Here is a 14923-nt window from a genome sequence, read left to right as displayed (position 1 = left end):
GGTCAAAATTCTTGTCCCCCCACTTCACAAGCCCCTTTTCTAGCATGGTTCTAAAACTTCTGTCATAGAAGTCCCAGTCATGTCCCTTGTGGAACAGACTGGAGACCACTTCGTAGTGTTTAGCGAAACCAGTCTGTGCACAGGTCTGGCTGGGCTGCTGCGTCAAAACATGCTGAAAAAAGGTTCCAGGCCTCACCCCATTTTGTAAAGGACAATTTCTTCTGTTTGGATTTTTGGGCTAGGGTGAGGCTTGGTTGGCCTGAGGTGTCCATGGACAGTGTGTACTCTGGGTCAGCGTCCTGGTGGAGCAAATCCGCAAACTCCACAAACTGGCCTTGCCAAATCGCATGCTTCAATTTATCATGAATGTGCAAGTCCACTGGGACATGGGTCACCCCAGGCTCACCTGTTACCGTCCGGAGGACAGTGATGAGCACATTGTGCACAACAGCGTCCTGGTGTTGTTCACTGTTGGACGGACCAGGCTGTGCGACTCCTGCAGGGGATCCATCCATTGCTGTGGGTGCCGCCTGTACCTTCTCCACCGCCTCCATACGAGCCGCCAGCTGAATGTTTGTCTGTTGCATGGCTTGAAGCTGTGCCATCACCACCTCGAAACCTGCTGCCAAGCGTTGGTCGGACAGGACAGTGGAGGCTGGTGCAGCCTCTGCGGCCCCCACAGCTGTGGTGCTTGTGGACGCACCTCTCTGCCTTCCTTGCTTGGCTGGTCGTCCACGGGCACTAACTAGCGCATCTGCAAAGCGCTTAGGCACCGCTCTAGTTCTCACCGGAGGCATGGTCAGTCAGTGGTCTGCACAGCATAACATTATGTATATGGGTAGGTGTCTACCATTTGATTTTATAATAATTATTGATAGTCCATCCAGACTTTTGCGTGTTTGGCAGGAAAACAGCACCAATCACCACTGTGGAGAGAATTGATCGTTAGCTGAATAAAGTGTGGTGATAATTCGCCCAGACGCGGGTGTAACAACCCATCCTTATTGTCAAGGAGGCGACGGTACTGCTTCCTCTATGACGCCATTGTATTGGCACCACCTATTGCTGTAACCAAAGATAGTAATCCCACTACTTGCTGGTGTATCTGAGGGCCTATTGGCCCTCTCAACTAGGCAATTATCACATAATGGTGTATCTAAGGGCCTAGTGGCCCTCTCAACCCTGTTACACATATTAATATCATGACGTACTGGTGTATCTAAGGGCCTAGAAGCCCTCTCAACCCTGTTAATATGATATACTGGTGTATCTAAGGGCATAGCACTCCATCATAGCAGCCCTCTCAACTCTATTATACTATTGTACTGGTGTATCCAAGGGCAGATATGCGCTCTCAACCGTGTACCAATCACTGGTATATCTGAGGGCTTAGTTACTGGCCCTCTCAACCAATTAACACAACTGTCACATAATGGTGTATCTAAGGGCCTAGTGGCCCTCTCAACCCTGTTACACATATTAATATCATGACGTACTGGTGTATCTAAGGGCCTAGAAGCCCTCTCAACCCTGTTAATATGATATACTGGTGTATCTAAGGGCATAGCACTCCATCATAGCAGCCCTCTCAACCGTCTATTATGATATTGTACCGGTGTATCCAAGTGCAGATACGCGCTCTCAACCGTGTACCAATCACTGGTGTATCTGAGGGCTTAGTTACTGGTCCTCTCAACCAATTAACAAAACTCTATTATAATATATATTGTACTGGTGTATCCAAGGGCAGATATGCGCTCTCAACCGTGTACCAATCACTGGTATATCTGAGGGCTTAGTTACTGGTCCTCTCAACCAATTAACAAAACTCTATTATAATATATTGTACTGGTGTATCCAAGGGCAGATATGCGCTCTCAACCGTGTACCAATCACTGGTGTATCTGTGGGCTTAGTTACTGGCCCCCTCAACCAATTAACACAACTGTCTCACAACAGTCATCAATAAAACAAAGCATTTAAACACATATATACCAAGGCACATTCAGCATCACCTCCCACTACGACTGACGTGCATTGCCAGTTCATCGGCACGTCCCTGAGGATCGGTTTTCACATATAATTCATTCTGCACTCAGAGCTGCAACAGCTCGAATGACAACAGATCGGAAAAATTTTGTACATTTTGTAGTAGCCCTCATCAGTCAAGTGCACGCCATCCCTGTAGTACTTGGACAGTGTAGCGAAACGCAGTGGGTTTTCATGTTCAAAACGTGCAAAATCAAACTGAACAAAATGCATATAATCTATGTCTTTGATCAGGGTTTTCATCTCGGCATTGGCAAGAAAAGCCTTCCTGTCATACAGTACGCATGATCGGTCGTTCGTACATCTAGGTAACAGTTGTGTCACACAAACTCGGGGAACGCCCAGCGCATGGTGGAAATAGGAGGCCGACGCCACTATGCCCGACGACAACTCTTCCACATCGCATAAATGCACACGATCGTTGTCGCCAATCATGACAACAAGAGTGTCTGGCTTCACCCGGCGCACTTTCCGAACGAAGGCGGGGGTTGTCAAATCCTTGACTCGTGCCCCACCCACGCCGTAGAAATGCACCGAAGCTCGCTCAACATTAAAGCTCTCGCAGACACTCCTTCCGTTCCGTTCCCCCCACCACGCTGAACGAATTCCCCAAGCCTTCGTGCATGCGAGTGTCCGACAAACATTACTGTGGCACGTTTAACCATCTTGACAAAGGAACCAATACCCACGTGCTTCCAAAGTAGGTCAGACCTGTTGCACTTGCTGAGTAGTACACGAAGCCTTTGCACACTATAACTACCACTCTCACGAAGTTTTTTACTTCAATTGAAATCCCATGCGGTACGATATCAACACATATCGAAAAGCTTAAAAAAAACCAATGATACTCGCCGGGATTATTGTCGCTTTTCTCTCCTTAAAAGCTCAGCAAATATTTCGGCTGCCACTGTCTACAGTCAGGATGGTTGTGGGCTATATTTAGAATTTACCCATCATCCTGTTTACCCCACCCCGTGTCATCCGGGTTGCTCCACAACAAAATCGTCTGCTCCAGGAGCAGACGGCAGAGAAATAGTGTACGGTCATGATCTGTTGCATAAATTCTCTTTTTTGCATGAATCGTGCTACTACTGTAAAATTCAAAGTTTTATACTCTTTGAAGTTGGTCTTGTCAGTACTGAAAAGTAACAATGTAGTCATTAATGAAAGGATGAATGTTGTATATGTTTAGGTGCTGTGCCTGGCGAGCGGTGAACGTATCTCGCTGTCACCGGGGATGAGACTGCTGTTTGAAGTGGACAACCTGTCGCAGGCCAGTCCGGCCACCATCAGCAGATGTGCCATGGTCTACATGGTGAGGCCTCCTTCAATATTTTCTTTGAAATGGATGCAGGAATTTGTGTGGCATTTACATGCCACAAGCTCCTCTACACCAACCTTTTCATTCAAATGGTTTGACCCATTTTATTACTTGGCTAAAATTGATGTGTTAATGTTCCACCTGCATGGGATGGCTTTTAGTCAGTGGGTCATTGACAGTGAATTTGGTTTGAGTTACAGGTCAGTGACATTAAGTACTATAAACCTTGTTCACACTTCACAGTGTAATTCAGCTGTTTAGCTGTTAGCTGTAAGCTGATTAGTAACTTGTTAAAATTGTAATGATTTATAAACTGTTGCAGTTGCAAAACTAATGTTTCTCACTTATGAACTTGATACATTATAAACAGTTGTAAAACTAGTGTCTCTCAGCGATATTTCATGAATGGTGGTGATTGTATCAGATTTGCTTTACCTTTCTCAGGACCCAGTGGACCTGGGCTGGCGCCCCTTTGTGAAGACGTGGCTGAACCGCCTGCCCAGAGAAATGCCCGAGAGCGGCAAGAACCACCTGCAGGCTCTCTTCTTCCACGCCATCGACAAGGGTGTGCGTTTCATGCGCAAACACTCTCGCTTCCTCTTCCTGCCGGTGCCGGAGATGAGCGTCATTGCCACCCTCTGCAACGTCCTCAACGCCTACATCAGCTTTTTGAAGGATAATGGCGGCTTCGGCAGTGCTGGTGAGGTCATCACTGCATGTGATCTTAGGGAAACTGTGTGTTTTGTTTCAGCAAGAATCTTGTTTGTCTAGGTCTACGTTGCTTTGGAAAGGTACGGGTGGGCCAGAAAAGTGTGATGTTTCAAGGCATTCTGTGAGTTTATTCTTGGATTTTGCGTTCCAGGTTTTGAAAATACCAAAGGACCGTTTTCTGCTAAAATTGTTGAAGAAATATTTCTAACTGAGAACACTTGATGACTTAATTTGTACTGGACACTGGAATACTGTCAGCGAAATGCTCTTGAGAATGTGAGAAGGAAGTCTTCTCTGTCTTCTCAGTGTGCTAACTGTTCCTGTTTTGGTTCTTCAGAGACGTAGAGTCACATTTTTACCTGTACGTTATCTTCTCATACAAAGCTGAATCATTGAATGTGGCAGTGCTCTAAGTATAACACTGCAGTCATTTTTTAAACAGCAAATCCCTTTCACCATACTACACAGTGGTTTTAGGAAAGATATTTACAGCATTGTTTCTGCGTTGCAGACAAAGAAGAGAGCACAAGCTTCACAGTGGTTTTAGGCAAGATATTGACAGCATTGTTTCTGCGTTTTAGATAAAGAAGAGAGCACAAGCTTGCAGGCCCAGACCCCCGATCAAGATGGACGTTCCAGCCGCAGTTCCTCCCGAGGCCCTTCAGGTCGCTCCTCACGCACCAAGCGGGCTTCACGAAAGCGCACAACAAAATTGAAGGAAGAAGAGGGTGTGAGTGAAACTGCCTTTGGAAGCAAGTCCAGGTATGTTTGAAGTGATGAACACATTTTTCAAGTCTTGTATGCTAGATTTGAGGAAGATTAATAGCTCCTGTAAGTTATAGTTATAAGTTGTCTAAAAGATGGAAGGACATGACATATAGATGATAACACACTCACAGAAAAGCAGATTGAAACATGCAGGCACTGATATTCAAGAGACTTGAAAACTTTACTATTCTGAAACTTCAGAGATGACTTCTAAAATGTTGTCATATCATTTTGTGTGGATTTGAAGCTCACGTATATGAACTAACCGGTTCACCGCCCTGTCATATTAATTAGGGTTGGAGGCCACTTCACTGGAACCCTCCTTTAAGACCTTGATTTTTTTTACATTTTACATTTTACATTCATTACTTGTGTTTGTTTGTTTGTTCGTTCATGGGCTGAAACTCCCACGGCTTTTACGTGTATGACCGTTTTTACCCCGCCATACGCCGCTTTCGGAGGAAGCATGCTGGGTATTTTCGTGTTTCTATAACCCACCGAACTCTGACATGGATTACAGGATCTTTTTCGTGCGCACTTGGTCTTGTGCTTGCGTGTACACACGGGGGTGTTCGGACACCGAGGAGAGTCTGCACACAAAGTTGACTCTGAGAAATAAATCTCTCGCCGAACGTGGGGACGAACTCACGCTGACAATGGCCAACTGGATACAAATCCAGCGCGCTACCGACTGAGCTACATCCCCGCCCATTACTTGTGTAAATTTAGCTCCATTTGTAGACTCCCACCTTTTTAAGACTTGATTTTCTGAGATTTGTTGAGGTCTTAAAATGGATGTTCCACTGTAAACACATCTTGCTGTCATAACAGCCGTGAGGCCAAGAAGTACTTCCTGGAGAAGCACCCGAGCCAGCTGACCCAACTGCTGGGCAAGCTGTTCGTCTTCTCCTTCACCTGGAGCATGGGCGGCATCCTGCGACGCCAGGAAGACGCTGATGAGGATGAGTCCGTCAACCGTCGGGGCGGCGACAGGCAGGAGGTGGATGTTGACATCTGCAACGAGTTTGACAACTTTGTGCGCGAGATGTTTGAAGTGGAGCCCCCTGTTGGTGAGTTTGGATGTCTACTTGAAAAGTTAGTTGTTTGTATGACTTAAGTGTTTTCCAGAGTCTCCGAGTTTGTTTGACTAATTATTTTGCAGACTCTCTTGGGTTTCGAAACACCCCTGTGTGAACACTTTTGCACAATAAAGATCAATGGCAAACATAACCTCAATGAAAGAAGAGTCTTAAAAAAAAGGCGTGAAAACTGCAAGTAACTTCCATTATATTCAGACCCGAGGGAAATGGAATCTTCATTAGTTTTATAAGGTTGTGGAGAGTATTCAAATCATTCATACCTGTAATGCCTTAAGGTGTGAGGTTGCCAACCGGCAACAAGAGCATCTTCAGCTACTTCATCGACATGGAGACCGGGAACTTTGTGGGCTGGGACGTCCTGGTACCGTCCACCAAATCTCTGATCGAGAAAGGCGCTGTCATCACCATTGGCGAGTCCATGGGAATGGCCACCCAGCACCAGAAGGGTCAAGGTCGTGAAGCGGAGATCGTGCCGACAGTGGATATTGTGCGGTTCTCTTTCCTGGCCGGCCTGCTGCTGCTCAACAAACACCCTGTGCTGCTGACAGGTCAGTAGGAAGTTAGAACAATGAAGTTGATTCATGCTATTTGTTTTACTGCATTTTAACACCCCCCCCCCCCCCTCTTCTTTATTAATGCAATGAAAATCTGAGAAAATCAGGCGTTGAAAAGGAGGGAGCTTCAGACGAGGGGAAATGTCCAGGTGACATTAACAGAAAATCTGAAAATTTGGGTTTTAAAGGGTTATGGTCTTAAAAACAGTGTGGTTCTAAAAACAGGGTTTTTGAAATGAGGGTTTCACTGTACAGTCAAACTGGTCTATAACGACCTTTGAAGGGACTGACTAAAAATTGTCGTTATGGACAGCTGTCCATTATGGAAAGGGGAATCATAGAGAGAAAATAAACTTGTCAAGGATACTTTCGTGTGGTCATTTTGGACAGGTGGTTGTTTTCAAGAGGTGATCACCAGGGCAGGTTCAAACAGTATTTTAATTTCTCCCAAACTCGTCTCCTCCAGGTGATTCTGGTGTGGGCAAAACGGCCATCATCGCCAACATGCTGAAGGAACTGGAAAAGGAAGGGGGCACCAGCTACAAGCCCCACACCGTGCTGGGCACCGTCTTCAATTACTCGGAGAAGCAGTCCAGCCTCCTGGAGAACATCAGCTCCCTCACCAGCTTCGGCGAGGGCGGCCACGAGCAAGGCCTGGATGTCATGGTGGGGATGGATAAGCCGCGAGCGCCTGTGGGTCTGCTGAGCACGGTGGTCCAGATGAGCGCTCAGACCAGCTCGCACCGCCTGCAGTCTCAGATCAAGCTCAGGCTTATCAAGAAAGGCAGGGACTCCATGGGCGCCCCCAAGGGCAGGAGGGTGAGTCGTGTTTCTGGTATTGGAGTTGAATACCCCAAATAATCTCAGGCAATCAGTCTTAAAACGGTGCATTTACAAACAGAAAATCGGGGTCTTATAATGGAGGTTCCACTGTATGTGATTCTGTGAATTTTATACGCACTACGAAAGCTCACATTTGATAAGTGTGATGATTTCAATTAAAGGCATATGTACTCGATGACTATACACGCTAATTGCTTTACCAACTGCTGGAGACATGCTAAATTAAGTTCCCTGCAAAATATTGTGGTCTAGGACCCCTTCAATGTTGAGATATGTTAATTTTCATTTTGATCTGGATCGTCCTATTTATAGATTTGGCAACACATGTAACGTTGATGCAAGGGAGCTAACACCGCGGCTTTGTTGACATCCTCACTTTTTCAGAGGCTAGAACAAGCTGTAATGCATGTATTATGGTCCTCGCATGGTGACATATCGTCATTATATGGTCTTATGGTGCGTTTGACATCGATTATGGGCAAACTACACTTTGTAAACACGGGAGCGCGTACATATGCCTTTAAGATCAGCATGAAAATGTTGGATTTGATTAGGACAAGGGCTTGTGTGCAACTATAACGCAAAGTGTTTGAGCTTGTTTAACTCAACAAGCAATTAGCTGGGATTTCAGTCGTTTTTTTCTTGACTTGACTTATACTCCAATGGAAGCCACAGCAAACTAAAAATCTTTGTTGACTGCTATGTGACTGATGCAGGTGATGGTGTTTGTGGACGACCTGAACATGCCAACACCAGAGGAGTACGGTGCCCAGCCGCCACTGGAATTGCTCAGACAGTTCCTGGAGCTGGGAGGATTCTACGACACAAAGAAGCTCGTCTGGAAGGTAAGTACTTTTACGGCCTTGGAGTTGTGATTACCGTAAAATCCCTAGCAAACGCCCAGTATCTAGCAAACGCCCATCCCCCACTTTTGGCCAAAAGTTATGCAGAGGGGTCCATACCTAGCAAACGCCCACCCCGTTTTTTGTACAAATTTGCTTTAAGACAGTCGGCCTCCTTTATCTACGATTTGTGCACACTGTTCCATGGTTCGCCTTTTTTTGGGGGGAGGGGGGGGGTGGTGGGAGGAATAAAGACCTACAGCACAAGGCGATAAAATTGGCAGGTGCTTTTAATGTGCAAGGCTTTGTAGCATCAGACATGTGGCTCAAGCGCTGGAAACTGCGCCACACGGTTTCTTCTCGACGAGGAACCATACACTGCCAGCCAAAGGGTCCCTGCCGACTTCAAAGATCAACTTCTTCAATTCCGTCGAAATATTCTGCGACTTCGTCATCGCCATGACTGCCATCTGTCCAATATGATGAACATGGACCACACGATGATTCGGGTCGGTTTCACCAAACCTTTTAAAGATGACATCAGAGACAGCTGGGTTGAGTGGATGAGAGAAGCAAGACCACCGACAGCTGCTGGCAACCTCAAGCAGCCTAGAATGCAAGACGTCATCAACTGGGTCAGCAAGGCGTGGGAGAACATACGACCTGAAACGATCATTACGTCCATTCTCAGGTGCACAATTTCAAACGCCATGGACGGTTCCCAAGATGATGAAACACTTCAGTGGTTTCCAAATGAAATCGGCGCTATCCTGCCTCACGATTACGGCAATGGAGATACTCCAGAAGAAGCTGAGAATGGAGACGACAGTGAAGACGATGATGTTGACTTCGAAGGACTAGAATGAGCCCAGTATCATCAACCCTACCAGATCTCCAAACAAGAGAAGAAACTGTGTTTGTGCTGACGTTATTCTGAGAATTAGAAGAATCAAGGTCACTTGTGTTCTTCTTCTTTTTTTTTTCTATCACAGAACTTTGATCTTTATTTGTGTAAGCAACCGGTGTGTTTATTTTTCATCAAAATTGCATAAATCACTTGGTTGTTTCACTTTTTTTTCTCTCGTGAAAATGTGATGACACTTTATCTTGCAAAGGGGTGTATACCTAGCAAACGCCCACCCCCTACTTTTACCCGAAATCTGTGCGGAGGGGGGGTGGGCATTTGCTAGGGATTTTACGGTAGTCTTTGTAGCACAGTCCTTCGTGTGAAAATAGTTCTGCTGACTCTCTCAGATCTGGCCAGGTGTAAGACCGTCCCTCCACTTGGACATGTACCAACAATCAACATCCTGACTGCTTCCAATGCACAGTTGGAATGTTTTCATAAATTAATTTCTTAACAGACACTAGAGGCAATCTCAAACCTGTTTACCCCCCGCATTGAGCGGAATTTTCTCCGCATTTTTTTTTTACTCCGCAACTCCGCAGCTCAAAGTGAGACTCCGCATTTCGAATTCCCCAACTCCGTTTTTAGCCAAGTACCGATTGTTCAGTGCATAAGCCTAACTTGAGTCAACTTTTCGCAGCGCGGTCTAACAATAGCTCCAATCAGATCTCTGCCCGCACGCTGCGGCTGGCATGTCAGTTTCGAATCAACTCCCAGCGGGCAGCTGGTACGTTGAACAAAATCACAGCCTCGTTTTCAAAATCTTTCTCTTTTTCAAGGATGGCGTTTTCAGGAAAGCGCGTTTGCAAGACAGACGACAGTGACGTTGAGGAAATACCAGCAAAACATGTAATGAAAAAAAAAGTGCTTCTGCTGTCCATTCACAGAAATATAAAAAGAACTATCACGACAAATACCCTTGTCTACAAGCGTCAAGAAAGGGAGAATTTTTTGTCCACTGCTCCCTGTACAAATGGGACTTTTCCTGCCAGCACGGTGGTCTGTTCCACTGCACTCGCCACGTGCAGTCAGCATCCCATAAACAGTTTGCTAGTGCACCTGACTACAAACAGAAACAAATGGAAATAGGCTCTTTCTTTGTGATGTCGCAGGACAGCCATAGCGATTCATTGGAGACTAGCACAGTGAGGGCAGAAGCCATGATGTGCGACATAATCGTTGATCAACTGAAAAAAATGAAAAGTGCCTATTACAAGTCCCTATCAACTCAAGCTAGATCTGAAGATAACTGATGAAAAAGTTATCTTCTCATCAAACACTTAACAGCAGTGAATAAAGGTCAGAAAATACTCTTTTTTTAAAATTTCTTACAGTTTGCACAGCAATATATTTACTCCGTGGTTTTATACATGTAAACTCCACTTTGAATCCCCAAAACTCCACATTCAGCATGGCCTTGCTCCACTTGCCTCATTTCAGGGTAAACAGGTCTGCAATCTGTGACAAAAATTTGCACTACACAGAAAACATGTTGATGTTGAATTAGGGTATGCTGCCAAGTGGATGGATGTTGTATCCCATGTAAAAATCCTGGCCAGATCTGTGATGTTTTATTTCATGACTGAAAGTGGACATCATGGTTGTTCTTTGCTATCTTATAAATGATCTTATACTCAGGATTGATTTCTTGATCTGGCTTAGAGTGCCATAGTTTCTGTTGATTTTTCTTTATCAAAAGTCTTTATTGCACAGACAAGATCACTCTTCACGTGAATTGCATTTTGCTTCAGGACATTCTGGATGTGAACGTGGTTGCAGCCTGTGGTCCCCCTGGTGGCGGGCGTAACCCCATTAGTCCCCGACTGCTGAAAAACTTCTGGTGAGCTCCCTATAGTATGTGTTGTGCAGGGAAATTGTTTGATTTATTCATTGATGAACGGTGCTTGTTACTGGACTTACATCTAGAGTTACTTGCAAGGTTGATATTTTTTATACTGTGAGCAATAAGGTGAAATTGAATTTATATACTTGTATTCTAATGAAGTGTTAAGTTAAAGCACTGATGTACTGATATGTGTAACAAATAGAATATGTACCTTCTGCAGCTTTCAGTCTTCATGAAAACCTTTCATTTTGATTTGCTAGGTTCACTTGTGTTTAATTAATCTAAGGTGAACTTGGATCCTTGAGTAAATTTTAGGTGAAGATTCATTAATAATGTTATCAACCTTCAGACCAGCATAGAGTAATGCAACTGAATGTTCTGGTTAACATGTCTTGACAAATGACTAATGATCAGCAAACATTAATTTTCTTCCTTCAGCAGGCTACACTACAGGCCCATTGGTAAAATATTTTCCACATGTTCTTGCAGCACTTGTTTGCATGCTACCGTCTTTGGTCAGTTTTGGCAGCTGCTATTTGCTCAGAAAATCTGTTCACTTGTTCACTTGTTCTGATCCATTTCCTGTTTCACAACTGCCTAGAGCGTAGCTATTACTGCAGACAGAGAAACTCTCTTTGCAACATTATTCTGTCATCACTGAATGCATCTTTGAAATTTCAAACTCAAAGCTTGGCCTTGTTACGTTTTAGTGCCCCTGCATGCACTGTTGAACTATTTTCTGACAGGCACTTGTGCATGACCTGTACTTGTTCTTCAACTGTTGTGACTCTCTTCGCCATTTGAATGTTGCTATCAGCTGAGCATTACGAGCAGAGAAAAATGATGTCAAATGAAGTGAAACTAATGATTACATTTGTTATGCAGGTATATGCGCAAACTTGTTTGTGAAGTTATTTGACCTAACTTTTGAATTCTAAATATTCTCTTGTCCTTTTTTTTCGGTGATCAAGCAACATTTTAAGAAATTATTATTCTCATCTCATCTCATCAACTGTCAGTCTCCATATGATGCGCTTTGAGTGACATAGGATATCTGATTTGTTTTGCATGTGTGTGACAGGGAGACTACTGTGTCACCCTTTACAGTAGTCTCTGCAGAGTTGTCTGCCGGCTAGACACCTATCAATTGTAGAGTTGTGTTTGTGATAGGGACTGGCTGCTGCTGTCTCCTTGTATGCTCTTGGGAACCTTTGCATACCCATGGCAGTTTTTGTAGGGCTAGTAAGTTAGCTCTAACATTCTCAACCCTGTTTGACTGACTTTGCCTCCAGAGGTGATTGTTGTGCTTTGTGCACTCGATTATATTTGTGACTTTTTTCTCAGCACACTGGCACTGCCTCAGCCGTCCACGCGGTCCCTGCAGCACATCTACCAGGTGCAGCTGGGTCGCTTCCTGCAGGACGGAGAGTTCATGCCCGAGGTTCTGGAGTGCCTCTTCCCCCTGGTGTCCGCCGCCGTCGCTGTGTACTACCGCATGGGGGCCGTCATGCTGCCCACCCCCACTAAGTCTCACTACACCTTCAACATCAGGGATCTGTCCAAGGTAGGTGCCTCTTGGCCTATAGCTGTTGTATCTTCTTCTTCTTCTGCGTTCATGGGCTGAAATTCCCACATACACTCATGTTCTTTGCAGGAGTAGGTTTTTAAGTGTATGATCATTATTTGTACCCTGACATTTCGCCAATTTTGGGGGATGCATGCATGGTCTTTTCGTGTTTCTATAGCCCACCGGACTCTGACATGGATTACTGGATCTTTTCCGTGCGCACTTGGTCTTGTGCTTGCTTGTACACATGAAGGGAGCTAAGGTACTAGCAGGTCTGCACATAAGTTGACCTTGGAGATCGGAAAAATCTCCATCCTAAATCTACCAAGCACAGCCGAGATTTGAACCCTCAACCTTCAGCATGGGAGGCTGGCATCTTATCCACTAGGCCATTGCGCCCGTCTAGCTGTTGTCCAGTCATGTAGTTCTCCATTCAACACAGCCCATGGACAAGCAAATATAGTCAAGATCTGTCCAAGTTTTAGATGGACAGAACTTTCCCAAATTTTATCGTTAAATCTTTGCTTGTGCTTATTTTCAGCCTTCTTTTGAGTAGTGCTTCAGAGATGGTTAATAAGTGAAAGGTCAGCCTTGTTCAAATGAAGTGCCGGTGGTAAAGTTTGTTGTTGACAGGCTCCACCATCGGTGGCCTGGATGCACCAGTTATCATTCTCATAAATGAAAGAGTTTGTGCACATGATATCTGTTGTTCGCATATTGTAACAGCCTCACCTCTGAGCCCCCTAGACCATCGCATGTGTTAGCTGTCGTCGATAGTTTATTTAGCTGCTTTTTACTTTCTTCTGTATCTATTTCTGACTAACGGGTGACTGGTGATGTCAGGTTATCCAAGGCTTGCTGCAGGCAAACGAGAATGTGGTGATAGGCAAAGAAAACTGCGCACAGCTCTTTGCCCACGAGGCTACCCGCATCTTCCACGACCGTCTGGTCAGTCCTGAGGACCGTAGGACTTTCTTTGAGATTCTCTCCGACAACCTCCATGATTATTTCAAGGTGAGAAAACTTGTCTGCCTTTGAAAATGTAATGATATAAATGGTGTATTATTAACTTTTTTTGTCCAATTTTAGGGCTTCGTGACTTGATTTTTATGAAAATCAAATGCTCAACGTGCTTGGACTGCACTTGGCCATCTCCGTGACAGCTCGCTTTTTGAAAAGAGGTTTACCATCTGATTTTATTTTCTCCACTCTCAGGTGAGATGGAGCGCAGACAAGCTGATAAGTGAGGGAATCCTGTTTGGGGATTTCTTTGACATGGAGGAGACATCAGCTCAAAGAATCTACCGTCCCATGATTGACCAGACCAAGCTGACCCGCGTTCTTGAGGACTACTACATGAGATACAACTTCGGTGAAAAGGTTTGCCGTCTGCTAATCTCGTTATTGCATGGGGGACTGTGGGGCTTAAAAACACAGAAGATGCATATCTGGTAGTTGTTTGTTTCTTCATTTTGACAAATGTTTGCGCCTCCTGCACAGAACTGCTTTTTGTACTATTCTTGAAGAAGGACGGTTTCTCAGACAATGTTCATATCATCTGATCTTGCACGGCTGTCAGTCAATCCTTGAGTACATCTCTGCATTGAAATGAAACTAAGACAGCTGATAGCTCTCCGTCCTATGATAGATTTTCTTTTTAAAGATTTGGGAATGTTTCTGATACAATAAAGACATTGTGTCGGCTATGTTAAGATAAGATAAGATGAGAAAACTTTAATGTCCATTTTTATTTTACATAAACATGGACATTTGTCTTTTGGCACCACATCGCATTTCCAATAACACAAACACACGATCATAAAGCATAATTGAACATAAGTACACTACTAAGATCAAATTATCACATGTTTCAGTCGAACCAGCTGGTGTTTTTCCGTGATGCCGTGGAACACGTTGTGAGAGCTGCCAGGGTCTTCAGGCAGCCTGGAGGACATCTGATGCTGGTGAGTGGGTCTGAGTGAAGAGTGAGGGAATGCACGAGGAATGAGATGCTAAACACCGGCTTTTCACCATGCTACCTAAGGAGTTATTGTGCATCTGTCTCAATGTGTTTCTTCTAGTTTCACGTAAAAGTGACTGAGAGGTGTTTTATTTTAGTTAGTGTCGGCTGGAGACAGTATAGAACCTTTAGTTGAAATTTGCAACAGGCATGAATGGAGAGTGGGTGAATGTAGACAGAACTCTGAGGAGTGTACATGTATATGTGCAAAATCTTAGGAAAACGAGGATTGTTTGTGGTTTATGGAAGTATAGCTGGCAGATGATGTATAACAGAGAAAACTGTCCAGAGACGCTCAAGCCTTGTTACAATAGAGGAACATATTGCAAATCAAATTGCAAGAGAGGCAAAATGCCTGCTAGAAATTAAAAGAGGAATATTGTGAATGAAATGAA

The 14923-nt window shown here is 44.6% G+C and overlaps 1 protein-coding gene across 1 annotated transcript in view; it reads left to right on the top strand.

The window, feature by feature from the left end:
* LOC138953122 (dynein axonemal heavy chain 6-like) overlaps positions 1–14923 on the top strand; it is a 141426-nt gene that overhangs the window by 59862 nt on the left and 66641 nt on the right. The window contains exons 41-52 of the mRNA XM_070324913.1: positions 3242–3364; positions 3815–4070; positions 4663–4843; positions 5681–5919; positions 6225–6497; positions 6970–7322; positions 8063–8191; positions 10847–10935; positions 12286–12505; positions 13352–13522; positions 13724–13888; positions 14383–14472. Coding sequence (XP_070181014.1) covers positions 3242–3364; positions 3815–4070; positions 4663–4843; positions 5681–5919; positions 6225–6497; positions 6970–7322; positions 8063–8191; positions 10847–10935; positions 12286–12505; positions 13352–13522; positions 13724–13888; positions 14383–14472 — 2289 coding nt within the window. The remainder of the gene's footprint in view (positions 1–3241; positions 3365–3814; positions 4071–4662; positions 4844–5680; positions 5920–6224; positions 6498–6969; positions 7323–8062; positions 8192–10846; positions 10936–12285; positions 12506–13351; positions 13523–13723; positions 13889–14382; positions 14473–14923) is intronic.

The sequence above is a fragment of the Littorina saxatilis genome, linkage group LG17 (genome assembly GCF_037325665.1).
Source record: "Littorina saxatilis isolate snail1 linkage group LG17, US_GU_Lsax_2.0, whole genome shotgun sequence".
Lineage (NCBI taxonomy): Eukaryota > Metazoa > Mollusca > Gastropoda > Littorinimorpha > Littorinidae > Littorina > Littorina saxatilis.
The sequence above is the reverse complement of the archived record's forward strand: the minus strand, read 5'-3'. Positions and strand labels throughout refer to the sequence as shown.